At 44.3% G+C, this 16,630-nt stretch overlaps 1 protein-coding gene across 14 annotated transcripts in view; it reads left to right on the plus strand.

The window, feature by feature from the left end:
- Window positions 1-16,630, plus strand: part of DOCK7 (dedicator of cytokinesis 7) — an 870,736-nt gene that overhangs the window by 70,135 nt on the left and 783,971 nt on the right. For all 14 annotated transcript variants that reach the window (XR_013603568.1, XR_013603571.1, XM_078669468.1 and 11 more), the window contains exon 2: window positions 12,276-12,381. Coding sequence is in view for 12 of the 14 variants with exons in the window: in XM_078669468.1 (XP_078525594.1) it covers window positions 12,276-12,381 (106 nt within the window). In the remaining 2 variants the exon portion in view is untranslated. The remainder of the gene's footprint in view (window positions 1-12,275; window positions 12,382-16,630) is intronic.

Below are 16,630 nucleotides of genomic sequence, written 5' to 3' on the forward strand. Positions count from 1 at the left end.
TAGAGTCTTACCTCCTGTTTTAACGCGTACCAGATTTGAGCCCTTTATGAATTTTGTTATTAATCCAACTGCACAAGCTCTTTTTGTCAAATTCAGACTGCGGATTTTACTTTTGGCCTCTCTTTGTCATTTGGGACCAAAAAAGAAAACAGACCTAATATATGTCCGATGAGGTGTCAGGTTATAGAGAACGATGAACATGTCTTATTATTTCGTAAAGCGTATGTAAAATAATGCTTAACCCTTTGGCTGTGGGGGTTATTCCCCGCTGTGCATCGGGGAGGGGGTGCTCGTGTGCTGATGATGAGCTTAGCTCGTCACGGCCACACCCGTTTCCTTAGAACGCTCAGCACAGCAGGGGAATTATCCCCGCGTGTGAGCGTTCTAACGGCCATGACGAGCTCAGCTCGTCATCAGCACACGAGCACCTTGGCTCATGACGAACTGAGCTCGTAATCAGCATGGGAGGGGTTAAAATGGGTTATCTCCCTTTGTCGACTTCTAGGCTTTAATGATTGCCACATTGCTTTAAGAACATGCAAAAACAAATACTGAAGGCTTTGTTTTTTTCTCTGTTACAAGTTACTTGTCCTCGATATGGCCCATTAGGATGAAAACATAAAAAACTCCACATCTTGATGAGGGGACACGCCGTGTCCATTAAACTGTTTGGACATTTTATTTTGAAAGAAATACAGTATTTAAAGATCTTAAATTTAGAATGAAACTGAAGTTAATGGCTACAGATATTTGTCAGGCCTACTCTATCTTTCTGGAGTTTGTGATTGTAAGAAGGCAGCTAGTGAAATAATCTAATTTTTATTGATATTGTATTTTAACTGCATATGCAGTCATTTTGTAGATGAACGTCTCCATTTTTAATCTGTTGTATCTGCACTCTTATAATCTTATTGAACGTGTTGATGATGATCCGCACTGTGCACTTTAAGCTAGTATGCATTTCTCTAAGGCATATGAAATTGTTGGATATCTTCCTAAGGTACCTGAAATTTTAGAATTCTCAGATGTCATGATGGACCTTTTTTAGCCTATTTTTAAGAACTTTACTTGAGGTTTTTGTCAATTTGGTTTTCTTTTCAGTTGGAAGATACCTAAGTGCCAAAGAATGTAAAATGTTCAAAAGTAATATTATTTAATTGAATGGTTTCGACTGTTATTTAAAACAGTGGATTGGTGATTTCATATTTATACTGTGCACTTTTATGGTTCAATGAACCAAAATAGAGTTTGAAGATAATGATAATTACAACATACTGCCCAGTAGTTCATTCTTTGGATCACTTCATAAACTACCTGTCTCCTTTATAGGGCTCGGGCCTAGCCTACACTGCGTCAGCAGTGGGCGTGGCCCAGAGTCCTTTTTTCAGGGCTCTTCAAAATGTACCTAGGAATTCCACGCATTTTTTGCGTGTTATTTCCTAGGTGCATTCCTATTGGCCTTCGCGTGTGTGTGCTTTAGAAACAGAACACGCAGTAGGCCATAGGCGGTCGCGTAGCTCCGCCAATGGCCTATTGGTGTCTGTTACGCGCACCAGAAGGCCATATATCTTCAATTATCTCGGACGTCACGGCAGAGATAATTGAAGACATATGCTGGCAGTGGCACGCGCGCGTGCACCACTCGCCAGCTGTCATTCCCTCGATGTAAACACCTGGAAAACGTCTGATGTGCTGAAAGGCCTTCTGATCTCCCTAAGCTGCAGCTCTATGATGACTCCGGGCTACCCCAATGCCCAGCGCGTTTCTCTTGTGAAAAAAACCTGTAAATATTAAATGCGTCTCTCTTATTCACGAGGAGCGCCCGTGTGTTATCCTTGCAATCCAATCCACTTTATTTTGGCAAAACTCGTACCCTGACCTTAGCAGAATTTGGAAGAAGGTCAAAGATTAGAGGCTGCGCTCGCGCATACGAGCCTGGAATGGAATTTGTGTCCTTAAGGACAGACCGTCTCCGCGGCCGGCCTGCTTTGCTTTTGGGCAGAAGCTGTCAGTTTAAAATGGCAGCCGACAGGCGGTATTAACATTTCATTGGTTGCGCGGAGGTTCAGAGGCAGTCGTCTACGCGCCGAGATCAGTGCCTCGGAGGTTAGGTTCCCAGCTATTCTCACCCCGAACATTTCCCAACTGTTCCACTTTTGATTACAGACATTCCACATGTCTGTCATACGAATCCAGACTAGAACATTCCAAACGCAGAACACAAGAGAATGCACAGATTAAGACATAGGTGAGACTGGTAAACCGGAGGTCCTGGGGGGCTCAGTGGACTAATGCCACCGTAGACATCTGTGTTTGACCTTTTGCTCACAGGTTCAGACACTGGTGGGTCCACTCCGCCTTTCATACTTCTGATGTCGATAAAATGAGTACCATTGAGTTGGGTTACAATAAACATTAATTTGGTCAGCACCAAGATACTTTTCAGGGTAATGTGCACTTTACAAATAGACGTTATGTTATAGCACTTGTCTCCGTTTTAGTAAAATAACAGCAAATTCAAGACGCACAAGACACATATAACCTTGTCAACACAAAACAAGTATGTAATAATGAGAAGTACAACCACAAAACAAGCAATCTTGTGTACCATTTAGGGCTCCTTTTAATAAATGATGGCATTCTCATACCATTCTGTACACCTCCATCACACCTTCTTTTATTATCACTTTTCTCACATGATTGTCTCATTTGTGGCCTTAGTTCATTATGATATTAACTTTAGTCACTTTCTCCTTATCCTTCCACTAAACCATCTCCAAACAAATGCCTGATCTAACATCCTCCTTCACAAAGTCTACCGGCCCATAGTTCAACTCACCCTGCCTTCTGCACATAATTAACAAACTTCATATTCACACAACATACCGCTTTAAAGCCGATGTAGTGCAGAGTGAGTTTGAGTGCAGAGTGAATTTGAGTGCAGAGTGAATTTGAGTGCAGAGTGAATTTGAGTGCAGAGTGAATTTGAGTGCAGAGTGAATTTGAGTGCAGAGTGAATTTGAGTGCAGAGTGTGAGTGCAGAGTGTGAGTGCAGAGTGTGAGTGCAGAGTGTGAGTGCAGAGTGTGAGTGCAGAGTGTGAGTGCAGAGTGTGAGTGCAGAGTGTGAGTGCAGAGTGTGAGTGCAGAGTGTGAGTGCAGAGTGTGAGTGCAGAGTGTGAGTGCCTGCAGTGCGTGAGTGCCTGCAGTGCGTGAGTGCCTGCAGTGCGTGAGTGCCTGCAGTGCGTGAGTGACTGCAGTGCGTGAGTGACTGCAGAGTGTGAGTGCCTGCAGAGTGTGCGTGCAGAGTGTGAGTGCCTGCAGAGTGCCTGCAGAGTGCCTGCAGAGTGCCTGCAGAGTGCCTGCAGAGTGCCTGCAGAGTGCCTGTAGAGTGCCTGCAGAGTGCCTGCAGAGTGTGAGTGACTGCAGAGTGTGAGTGACTGCAGAGTGTGAGTGACTGCAGAGTGACTAGAGAGTGTGAGTGACTGCAGAGTGTGAGTGACTGCAGAGTGTGAGTGACTGCAGAGTGTGAGTGACTGCAGAGTGTGAGTGACTGCAGAGTGACTGCAGCGTGCCTGCAGAGTGCCTGCAGCGTGCCTGCAGAGTGCCTGCAGCGTGCCTGCAGAGTGCCTGCAGCGTGCCTGCAGAGTGACTGCAGAGTGACTGCAGAGTGTGAGTGACTGCAGAGTGACTGCAGAGTGTGAGTGACTGCAGAGTGACTGCAGAGTGTGAGTGACTGCAGAGTGACTGCAGAGTGTGAGTGACTGCATTTGCTTTATAGAATAGTTCCCATTAAATGGCTGGCAAATAGTGCGGAGAAATAACCAGTAAGTATATAAACACGCTTAAAGAGTTGAATCATTCTTGTTAAAAAGACACAGTGAACTTCTTCCAGAGCCTCAAATGTGACCTTCACACGTAAAATAGGATGGATATTTCTGTTCAGGCAGCACAAGAAAACAAAGGAACTACATTAGTTATATCTGGTTGCAGATTAACTAAACATTTAAACCATAACGTAATGTATTAATGTACATGGTGACACTTCCATTAAGTATACATTTTTATCAACATGAGTCATAAATCTTAATTTTGAGTTTATCTTTTAAAATATGTCCTGCTAAGTATGTGGAATCAATATATTGGCATTAGTGGAGACTGGATATTGTAACATTATAGCAATTCAATATTGCTACACTGTTTCTTAACTAATATGCATTCCAGGAACACTTTCATCTCAAGACATGCATCTTTCTTTCCATTATACACAAGTAGTTATATGTCTGTTTAGTTTACATTATTGTATAGATTGCTTACTAATGTCTATCGCCATTCGTTCTGATTTCCAATCATCTGTAGTCTAGCATAGAATAGTATCCGATAATGCTAGTATTTAATTTATTAAAGCACAAACTGGCGTGTACTGAATGATGCAGCTTCAGGCTAGCCACAATAATTCTCCAACCATAGAAGGCAAGGATCAATATATCAAATAGCATAGAGAAGAGTGCCATCGGGCATCCATTTGAGGCTGTGTCTATGTTCACACAGTCAGGGGTATGGTGCATGATTTGCCCCTTACTTTTCCAGATACCTAGCGGGGAAGAAAAGTCATTGTTACTGTGAGACAATATATATAACTTTGAACTCCCCTCAGTTTAGAGTGTGTTATCTCCATATTCTTCTCCCTGAAAATTCGTTTATCCCCACCCTTGAGGAAGGTAATTTCCAAGCATTTCCCTGATATGAAAATAATTATTAGGTACCCTATAAATATAATCCACAATTTGTTTGGTGTTCATTAATGTATATTGGTGGACCAACCCAGGATTATACTCGAATATGCCACTAAATTTGTGAAGACAAATATTCTACCATATGGGTGATTTTTTTTCTTATCTATTTGCAAGGTCATTTTGGTACATGAATCCGAATACTATTTTACTATTGCTAATTATATCTTGCACTTTTTGCACACTTAAATATTCCTAAATTGTACTACAAACCCGGCCCAGTATAACTCTTAAGTTTCCAGGTGTTATTGCTTAATAGAGATTTCTGTTTTTTACTCCAAAATACACGTTCAATATTTCATTTTGAAACTTTGAGAACAGCATTTGGAATGTGGACAGGAAGTTCCAGAAATAGTAGAGTGCATATTGCACACTATGCAGCAAATGTATTTTCCAGCTCAAAGATGGGTATTATGTATTGTAATTTTCTACTTAATCCCAGTGATTTGCCACAAACCATTTTTCTGTACAAAGTAAAAAAACAAAAACCAATCTAAGATGGTATTTTTAGGTTGCGCTGTCTGGTTACGAAGCTACTTCTTGTGGGTGTTTTAAAAGCTTCTCTGGGAAGACATTCCTCCCATTGCTTACCACTGGCTTTACAGTTTGTAAAAAACATTTTCTGGCTTTCTATTTCTGGTTTTATGTGTTTTAGTCTGTTCGACATGTCTTTGTGACTCCAGTGGAGCAAACCTTTTTCATCATCACTCCTTGTATTGTTCCACCAATTTACTTGATTTCTGTAAACAGGCCTTTACATTTTGTTATCTTGTCAGATTTGCTGTGCGTTCAAAGGCAGAGGTCAAATGTCAGACTCTGTCTTCCAAGGGAGTTTGATGTTTATTTTTCTTTCTGTGTCTTCAAAGTGAGAGGATTTGTGGATCTTGTTGAGTACTATGAGAGAGAGGGTATTTTTCTTGCAGAGAACATTTGAAAGGTTATAGATGAACTGTGCAAATATTTCATAAGATATCAGAATTTCGAAAGCACAAATGAAGCACTTTTTTGTTATTTGGAAGTGTGGTGGAAACAAATATTTTAATAAGATCAAAACAAATCACTACACTAGGTGATGCCTTTTCCACACAGTATCGTTTTCGTGCTGTATAGTGTTATCAGTAAAACTATTTGTGCAAATATAATTGTCGATCAGTTGAAAATGTTTTGTCTGTAATAGCAGTGCTCTACCACACCTTGCATAATCCACACTACATCTCTCCACTTTACACCATTCCACTCTCCAACACTCTACTCCACTCTATGCCCCTGCACTCTATGCTCCAATACTCTATTCCCCTCCACTCTACTCCACGACACTCCACCCCACTCTGTGCCACTTCAAACTGTGCCATCCCACTTCACGACACTCCGCCCTATGATACTCCACTCAATGACTAGTCACCACACTGACACTCCACTCCATTTTATTACACCTAATTTTTCCACTCTAGGCTATGCCTCTCTACTCTACTGCACTTTACTCTACTACACTTTACTCTACTACATTCCATGCCACTTCACGCCACTCCACTTCACTCTATGCCCCTCTATTCTACTCCACTCTATGAAACTTTACTCCAGTCTGGGCTCTCAGCCCTACACCCCTCAGCCCTACACCCCTCAACCCTACACCCCTGAACACTAAGCCTCTCCACGCCCCTCCACTCTATGCCCCTCCACGCCTCTCACCTCTATTCCCCTTCACTCTGACACTCTACTTTACTCCACTCTACGCCACTCCTTGCATCTCCACTCCACTCTATGCCACTTTACTCCACTCCTCTCTGACACTCTAATCCACTCCACAACTTTCTATGCCACTTTATGCCACTCTACTCCACAACACTCCATGCTACGTTATGCCACTCTACACTACGTCACTCTATGTCACTTCACACTAGGCCATTGTACTGCACGCCACACCACTCCATTCTACTACACGGCACACCACTCTACTACACTCCACACTACGATACTCCAATCTGCGACACTTTGCTCCACTGTGACACTTTTCTCCACGCCACATTTTGCCAGTCCAATCTACAGCACTCCACTCTGACAGTTTACTACACTCTACACAACTCCAATCTATGCCACACCACTCTGCTACTTCACTCCACAACACTTTACTCTACGTCCCTTCACTCTGACACTCTACACCACTCACTTCAACTCCACTCTACTCTACTCCACTCTCCGCCACTACTCCACTCTGTCATTTCACCAGTCTGCACCACTTCACCTCTCTACTCCACTCCTCCACTCTATGCCACTACTTCACTCCTCAACTCCACGCCACTCTACAACACAACACTGAGACTCCGCTCTATGCCACTTTTTGACACACTACCACACTTTATTTCATTCTTCTCCACTCTACAACACTGTTCCCTACTCCACTCTATGCCACTCCTCTCCACTTTACACCACTCCACTTGACGCTACTCCACGCCACTATTAGCCATGCTGAACAGTAGCCACGCTGTTGTACAACATGGCTAAAACTGACGGTCAAATCCAGTGGCAAAGCCAAATAGCTCTGCCATAATTGAGACCTATTGGCTTTGTCAAGGTTTGTTTCAATTTATTTCCAGCAGTCCCAAACTCTTTCTTTCGGTGGAATTCAACTATGAACAGTGTGCTCGGAATTCTTAATTTAATAAGCCTGCCAGTTATGGCAGCATTACAAAGGGTTAGGCTATCTTTTGTTGCTGCTGCTATTTAGCTTGTTAGTAGAGGGTCCTATCTTTTCTGCTACAACGTCTGTGTGCTTATTGTGTTACACAGTCGCTGATTGTATAAACGCTATGTGTGATGATATCCAAGAACACTGGAATTAAGTGGTAATAGAAGACCAAATAATTCAGCAACATTAACTTAATCATGTGGCAATAAAAATCAAAAATTGCAGCATAATCTATGGCTATATTGTTTTACTATTTTGCCACTTTAATACATATTACTATGCCTGCCTGCCTCTGCATGGCTTCACATATGGTGCTTTTCCTTCGCAACAATTATTCTGTATATTAATATCTATCGGCAGCCGGATATGCCTAAATATACACTCTTCAGATAACATTAGAAGTGTGGGACGATTACATATGCAATTGCCATTATGCAAGCTCATCTGTTCTAAACTCCCTTTTATATGAATCTGAACAGCTATTGGATTGACAATCATGGATGACAAACACCATTTGTAGTTCGATAGAAACTCTTTCTGTTTGTAGCAGGATCATTTGTGCTCCTCACAAAGAATGATGATAAGAACAGCGCAGGAATTACAGTATCAGGCGGCAGCAGCACCAGGTGCAGGATAGGTAGGGAAAGACATGGGAGCCAGGATTGAGGGTGAGCATAGCAGCACTTCAGGGAAGGCAGGATCGGCTCCATCTTCGCCTTTTCCCACTATTTGTTCTTTGTGGTCTTGCTCATAGTGAACTACGAAACTGAGAAACTGGATGGTGGTCAGTATTCATAACCAAACGTATTTGGGGCTGCTTCCGTGAAGTGATCACTTTTTACATACTCTATCCGATGTTTGAGCAGTTTTAACAATAGGGATCTGGCATGAGAAAATACTTATTTTGCTAACGCTCTAGCTAACTGCAGATTCCTAACTTTTAGAATATCCCTAGGTGACAGGCTGGATCTGGAACATTTAAACAATATTGCTCCTGTGTACCAGTAGGGGGCACTGTGTGGCTCAGGATTGACTTCTTCGGCCACTGAAATGATGATGGAGCCACATAAAAGGGACACCTCTATGCGTTGACATCTGTTTATTTCTGAACTCTTTCCACGCCCTCTGATGAAGAGCCCAGTATTCAGAATTATCAGTATGGCGATCTCTAATTTAGGACTTTTTTAGATGGCGAAATAGACAATTCCACAGACTAGAGAGAATGGAGGATGCTGCGAAATCTGCAGTCGAAGTATCCACCAGAAAGAATTTTACTGAAGCAAGTAGCTTCTCTTCTAACCTTTAAAATGGATACCAAAGTAGTACCTCCCACTGTGGTAAGTCTGTGGAATAGCTCATACTGAAAAGTCCTGCAGGACCTCAACCCCTTCTTCGGACCGGACTGTCAAGGCAGTGGTGCTTGGTGAACCTGTGTACTGATGTTCATGTCACTGCCGGAAAGATGCCTGTGTGCTAGCACAGTGGTAGCAGACTAGGGCCTGGGAGAAGGAGCCCTCAGTCCTTCGGGAGACTGCCTCTTGGCCAGTATTTACCAGCTCTTAATATAGAATACTAGCCACCTTAAAGTCATTTTCTTCACTGTCTTGCCTTTCTTTGCCCCAGAGAACTCAACAAATAGCTGATGGTTTATCCGGTGGTCTTTGGTGCGATCGATTTAGAAGCTTAAAGCTCTTTGGGGTCCTTCTATTTTGAGGGGTAAGGTGGAGGTAAAGAATGTTGGGAGAGTGATCTACTTTCTGATGTGAAAAGCAGTTATAACCTTAGGCAGAAAGGATGCCTTGGTACTCAGCACTACTTTGTCTTGGGTAAAAAATGATGCAACGTGGCTGCATCAAGAGAGCTTGGAGTTCACTTGTGACCAGCTGAAGTTACCACAGCCAGAAACGGAGTCTTCAGAGTTAGGCAATGTAGTGGACATCTGTGCATGGGTTCGAATGACGTGCACTTGAGGAAAGTGAGGACTAAATAAAGATCCCACTGTGGCATCACAAAGAGTTTGGTGAGAAACAAATGAGTCAACTCTTTTAGAAAGCTCATCACAAGCTTATCACAGCAGATGATTTGAACAAGGACTTCTGGCTCAGAAAACATAAAAAGGCCGAAATGGCTGACAAATAGCCTTTAACGGTGCCCACTGCAAATTCTTGTTGGGCCAGGTATATAACAAATAACAAGATATCCAACGGTTTGGCCTGTAAAAATGGGTCTGTATTGTGGTTGCCACACCAGGCTACAAGCTTGATCCAGTGCCTAGCTTAGACAGATTATTTTTTAAGAGAGATGTCTGGTACAAGATTGATATCCATAACCTCTGGAGTAAGATTAAATGCTGCCAACCACCAGCACTCAATCTGCACACATGTATATGCAGAGTGTGCAGGTTCGGCTGCAGGACTTTGCATTACTACTGTGACAGGAGATCCTCCCAAAGTGGGCATCCGAGGACAGATGCTGATGGCCAGAGGTTTCAGTTACCACACACTCTTTGCCCAGTTGAGAGCCACTAGGATGACTTTGGCTCGGTCGTTCCTCAGACCTTTAGGCAGAAAAGGCGGTGGCAGAAAGGAGCCCCATGCCCCACTGTATCTGGAATGTGTCCCGAGAGAGGACCTTCTTGGAAACTCAAGCACGCAGATGTTTCAAAGTGTTCTCGGAGGTGGTGAAAAGATCTAGCCAGGGTACTTTCCATTGCTGAAAGATGCCCTATGCCACCTTTGGGTGTAACCACCATTCGTGATCTGCCAGGCACAGCTGACTGAGTTAGTCTGCCCTGAAATTCCAAAGATCCTGCAAGTGCTTCATGGCCAGGGATATGTCCTCACGATCTAGCCAGCTCAGGAGATGAAGTACCCCGTGGCACAGAACCCCACCCCTCCTTGCTCTGCTTGTTGCTGTACCACATGGCGTTAGTGTAATCTGTGCAAAGCTAAACTAGCATTCCTGATGCACCATAGCGAAACTTTCAGCAGTAGGCAAATGGCCAAACTCCAACAGGTTAATGTGGAGATGGGCCTCTGCTGGGGAACAGAGTCCTCTGATACTCACTCCTCACAGATGACTTCATCATCCTGGCTGTGACGCATCTGTCACCACAGTCAGCTCTGGGTGGGGCAGAGAGTGGGACCTGCCACCAGTCCAGCTGCACCTGCAAGTTTTTTGCAATCTCTTCCAGAACCTGGAATCCAACAAGTGCTCCTGATGCTGGGCCCGGATGTATGACGTTATAACGCATACTTTTACTCCGCAGACCATTACAACGCGACTTTTACACCGCATACCGTTACAACGCATAGCGCCTTGGGGCGCTGGATAGTGGTAAGTATAATTTACTATTCTAACTCCAGTCCCCGTGGACCCTAGGGAAGGTGTTGGATAGTAAATTATACTTATTACCTATCCTAGAGCGCCCCCCAGCGCAATGCGTTGTAATGGTATGCGGAGTAATGGTCGCGTTGTAATGGGTCTGCGGAGTAAAAGATCCGTTGTAACGGGTGTATACCGCTGGGCCCACTGAGACTTAAGATTCCACTGTACAATCCCCAAATGCAACCTGGCATAGTCGACGAGTACGATGCCAAGAGAACCAGATGGCTCAGTGCCACTCTCACTGAGGCCCGCACTGCGGCAGAAACATCGGAATCATGGCCCAAATATCCTGGACTAGTTGGGGGGGGGGGAGAGTAAATGTGCGAAACTTCAGGGTATTCAGGGTGAATACAATGAAAGGGAGTCTCTGTGGCCGAGTAAAGTGTGACTTTGGCACATTTATAGTGAACCCCAATGATGTCAGGAGGTTTGTTGTCATCAGGATGTGGTCTAGACTGTCTATGGTGAGCCTACCTTCAACAGCCAGTCATCGAGATAGGAGAAAAATGGAATCCCCTACCTCCGAAGGTATTCTGTGACTACCACCATCGCCTCTGTGAACATCCGAGGGGCACTGGTGAGGTTGAAGGGGAGCATGGCTAAATGAAACCGAACTGCAAGTAGTGTCTGTGGAGTTTCAGGACAGGTACATACCGCCATCAAGTCATCTAGATCCACTGCAGACAGAGTCTGTGACGTCATGAGAATTTTGAAACTGTCCTTCCGCAAGAAGTCGTTCAGAAACCGGAGATCTAAAATAGGACAAAAGCCTCTGTCCTTCGCTTGTGGAAATTGTGGGAATATCAGCTAGCCACTATTTCCTTGGCCAGGACCTGCTCTGTGGAGATTCCTGATGCAACTTCCACCACAAAACGTTTACTGGGTGGACTGTTTTCACTAATGATAACGACTTTATTGTGTACTTGTTAGCATTTCTAATCTATGTTTTCTTGGCTGTTGATGTAGGAGTGCTGTGATGCAAACACCCCATACTGACATCTTTATTTGCGGTATAAAAAAAATATTTAACTTAAAATGACTTTGTGCTTACATTTCTGCATAAAAAAAAATATTGTTATACATTATAAATGTCCCCCTATTTGCATCAATGTTAACTTATACGTCTTAAGATTTTGAATTGTGTTTTTATTAAAATATTTTCACTTTGTAACATTAGAAAGTCGTGCAAATCAAGGAAGTACAAAATATATAATGCGCGTAGTACCCGTACCTTGTTCAGTCAATGTTTGGATTATTCTATCTATATTAAATCATGCTCTGCCCTCAGGATTGGAGACTTTGTCTGTTCCACTATGTACTCAGAAGCTGCTTACTTCAGGACATCCTTTCCTTCTGTACAGTGGCCTTAAGCTTTCATATGTGCTCTAACTAAGAAAATTAATGTCTTACAGAACTGTTGCGGCTGAAGTTAGAAAGCAAATCTCCGGACAGTATGGCAGCTCTCCTCAACTACTCAAGAACATAAATATTGGAAGTAATGCATCTCATCATGCTAGTGTAAGTACTAACATATATTTGTCTCCTGATGACCTATAACATGATGGAAAGAAATACATTCGATTTACCTTTCCCGCACCCTAAAAAGTAGAGCTTAATTTAAAAACCACTGTTGGTCTTCCAAATTGGATAATAATGCTTTGTACTTTTTGACACCATATGAAAACATGCAATTACTGTTCTTGTTACACTGTGGCTGAATTCAGCTTTACATCGGGTTTCTCACCATTAGAAAATAGATTGTAATGCTCCCAATTCATCTGAGAGCAGTCTTAGAGTATGTCTAAGAACCTGAGCTTTACTTCTTAATCTTAGCTGTATGATCACTTGATGTTTTTTGTATTTTTTGGTTTTATTGTTTGTAAGAACATTGCAGAAATCGCAATAAAACAAGGGTCAGGACAAGGTCACACAGTAGGCGAGGATCCAGTCACATATAATAGCACACAGCATGCTGGTACAATCCTGTTTCTCATTGCATACAACCACAACGTGTAGTCAGTCCTCTAGTACCATGGCGATACCTGGTGGGTGCAGAGATAGTATAAGGCGTTACAGATGTTAACCGTGCAAAGGCCCAGAGTCATTTCTTCAGTCGCTGCCGCCGCCCTCAGTGGGCAGTAGTGGAGTTATAAACGGGTCACTGTCGCAAGAATTGTCCTGCCGTTTGTGCACGGCTGCATCCCACCGTGCCACCAGGTAGGCGACCAGAGGAGCCATAATGTTCATTGGTCTGGTCTGGAACGCAGAGACATCTCCCAATAATTTTCAGATCTCTTTATAATGTTACTTGGTCTTAGGTTCATCTGCAGACCAAACTTTTCACTCATTTTTCAGTAAGTGTTTTATAAAAATGCTGTTCTTAATGGTCATCACTACAATGTATTGCATTTAATCAATGATAATAGAAAGAATAATGAAGGTTCAAAACTAATAGCAGGCAAACGTCTTGTTTTTGAAGAAGGATAAGATACATTTTATTATTTCAGGATGAACATATTGACCGAGTAACTCCCTTGTAATTGGTGCTTTGTAAATTAAGAGACATTCAGCCTTATTCATCAACGGGCCGTTTTGCGAGCCCCTAATAGCGATTCATAGCGAATCGCTATTAAGGACTCCCAAAACGGTATTCATGTAGGAATTGCTAAATAAATAGCGATTCCTACACATTCCTTATTTGCGAGTAGCAAATTGCTAATCGCAAATAAGGAATAACTCCCCATTCATTCCTATGGGCCAAAAGGCCCATAGGAATGAAGGGGGAGTATTCCTTATTTGCGATTAGCAATTTGCTACTCGCAAATAAGATAGCGATTTAAAGGGTGCCAGGGGTGTCCAAAGGACACCCTGTAGCACCCCTTAAATGCAAATTGAAACAGGTGTTGTGCACAAACATGTCCAAAGGACATTTGTGTGTGCAACATGCAACTTAGAAAAATGCTTTTAAAAGCATTTTTCTAAGTTTTTGCTATTTACCGAGAGGTCTGACCTCTCGGTAAATAGCGGCCCAAAATTGCATTTTCGCAATTTTAAAATGCTTCATGAATTGCATTTAAGGAATCTCAAATAGAGATTCCTTAAATTCAATTCTTCGCAAATGTGCGAATTCTTAAATAGCGAATTTTGCATTTGGGATGATGAATCCCAAATGCAAAAATTGCACTCGCAAAAGGCAAGATTCTGAGAATCTTGCCCTTTGCGAGTGCAATTTAGCTTCATGAATCAGGCTGTAATTCCCCTTCCCAAACAACATTGAGTTGTAACTGTGCACACACAGATGCTGATATCATCTTGTCCAGTTGTTTGCTCAGTGTAACATGTGGGACCACTTTGGAATACTGTAGATTTATCCCCATTCTGAGGTGTACAAACTCAGCGTCTGGTGTTTCTGCCAGCGCAAATTTTGTGTAGTGCAAATCATGCTCGCAAACACCTCCAGGGGTGTACAGGTACTGCTTGAGTCACCATCACAATTCGGGTGCCAATAGGAGTTTATTGCCAGAGGCAGGATTTGGAGAAAAAGTGGAATGAGTGCCTTAATAGGGAATGACTTTCAGAAAGAATCCTGCAGCAAAGGAAAGACACTTTGGAAATTGCTACAGCTAACTAGAAGAGCCTAAAGAAACCAGCAGTTGCCTCCTCTGGCATTGGTTCAGGACGTTTCCAGATCAAGCAACCAGTAGCCAATAGTGAGCTGTACATAGTAAATGTCCAGTATTTGTAAAGCGCAAAGATTAAGCGAGCTATTGCCCAGAGTCACATGGTGCTGGGCTGATCTGCCGCAGGCGCCGGGGATCAAACCGAGAGCCCCCAGTTTCCGGAGTCAGCTTCCCTGGCCACTGCGCCTCTTTCTCCAAGAAGGAAGTAATTTGAAGTAGAATCCCCACTGTTAGAAGCGCTGCTGCAGCATTTCTCTTGGTGGTGGTTGTAAGGGCGCTAGCTATTCGTGGCCCACCAGACTCACGGGCCACGGACCACCGGTCACACACGCACAAGGAGGGGACACTTCACTCAGCTTGGCAGGTACGGACCGGAAGTCACGAGCGACTCCGGTCCCTTTATTTAAAGCCTTCTGGCCACGCCTGGCCAGAAGGTGCTACAATGTGTGGATGTGTTTCCGGGCCTCAGCCGAGACCCGCGAAACACTAGAGCGCTACATCCCATTCCAACTTGGTCCTTTGTTTATCCTTGGGACAGGACTGTCAAGAGTCAACACACAAAATCAGCAAGTTTTACACTGGGTCTAGGGTTGGGTCTTAGATGGTAGCTCTCACCTCCCCTGGTTGCTTGTGACCCAGGCTGTGTTCCTCTCATCGGTTCAGGTGCTCTCTCTCTGTCCGTTGCGTGGATGTTGCCATTATCTTGCTCCGACCTCTCCGTTTCCTGTGTCTCACCACCTTGTCGGGTGTCCTGGCTCGCTGGGATGCGCTTGAACCATGATATATTTCTGGTTACTACTTCGTCATTTCTCTGTGCTGTCACTGCCGTACCCTTTGTCGTCTTGATGACCCACGGGTCAACCTCGTAGGGTGTACGGAACTTGCCTCCCGGTCTTCTGGCTCGCATCAGCGCCGTGTCTCCTGGGCAGAGCTCTTTGTCTTGAGCCCTCCTCCGGTAACTGGCCCTTTCATTGGTCTGTCGCCGTCGTTCTTGGGTGGCCGCCGGTCGGTATGGCGCCACTTTCCAATTGTCAGCCATGGGCAGTCGATCCCTCCTTGGTCCGGCGAACATCAATGACCACGGGGACCTTTGGGTTGTGCTATGTGGGGTGCTCCGATATTCTCTCAGAAACAGTTGCAGTGCTAACTCGGGGTCCTTGCCCTCGACCATGGCGATTCGTAGGGTTTTGTTGACTGTCCTCATAAAACGCTCGGCCTCCCCATTCGCCTGTGGCCATTGCGGAGTGATTCTGTGATGTTTTATTCCCAGTTCCTTTACAAATTCCTTAAATTCAGCTCCTTGGAATGGCGGGCCATTGTCCGTTTTGATTCTTCGGGGAATGCCAAACAGCGCGAAAGTTTTACTAAGCAGCGGGTGGATGTTTGCGAAACTGGTAGATGCAGCTAGCTCCACCACGGGGTACTTGGTGTAACTGTCCACCATCACTACTGTCACTCTCCCATCCGGGAAACTACCAAAGTCTAGGCTGATCCAGCTCCATGGAGATGGTGATGGCTCCTCCGTGATGACCGGGGCTGGCGACTCTGGTGTGCTCGTGAGCTGACACGCTCGGCAGTTTTTTTACCACGCTGTCTACCTTTTCGTCCATGTAAGGGAACCATACCTTTTCCCTCATTCTCGCCTTCATTCTTCTGGTCCCTTGGTGTCCCTCATGTGCTAGCAGGGTTGCGTGGTCTTGGAGTGTTACTGGGATGACTATCCGCGACCCTCTCAGGATTAGTCCATTGCTGGCTTTGCTCAGTTCGTTGTGCACTCGCCAAATTTGAGACAGTCGATTTCGGTCAGCTTCACTCCAGTCGCTTACGTTGCGCAGGAAATTCTCCCAGGATCCTGAGTCTAGGGCCGCTGCAACTCTCACCATCGTGGCGTCATGTTCATATTGACTCACAATATCTTCGGCCACCAGTGCACGGGGACACGCCAGCTGTGATATCATGTCTACAAACTCCTCCGTCTGCGATTCCTGTTCATTCCCATTTTCTTCCTTCTCAGAGGGATGTCGCGACAAAGTCGGCCGGGTTCTTGGCTCCCGGACGATACACCAGCTCCATTTGGTAATGTTGCG

This window comes from Lissotriton helveticus, chromosome 1_2, assembly GCF_964261635.1.
Source record: "Lissotriton helveticus chromosome 1_2, aLisHel1.1, whole genome shotgun sequence".
Lineage (NCBI taxonomy): Eukaryota > Metazoa > Chordata > Amphibia > Caudata > Salamandridae > Lissotriton > Lissotriton helveticus.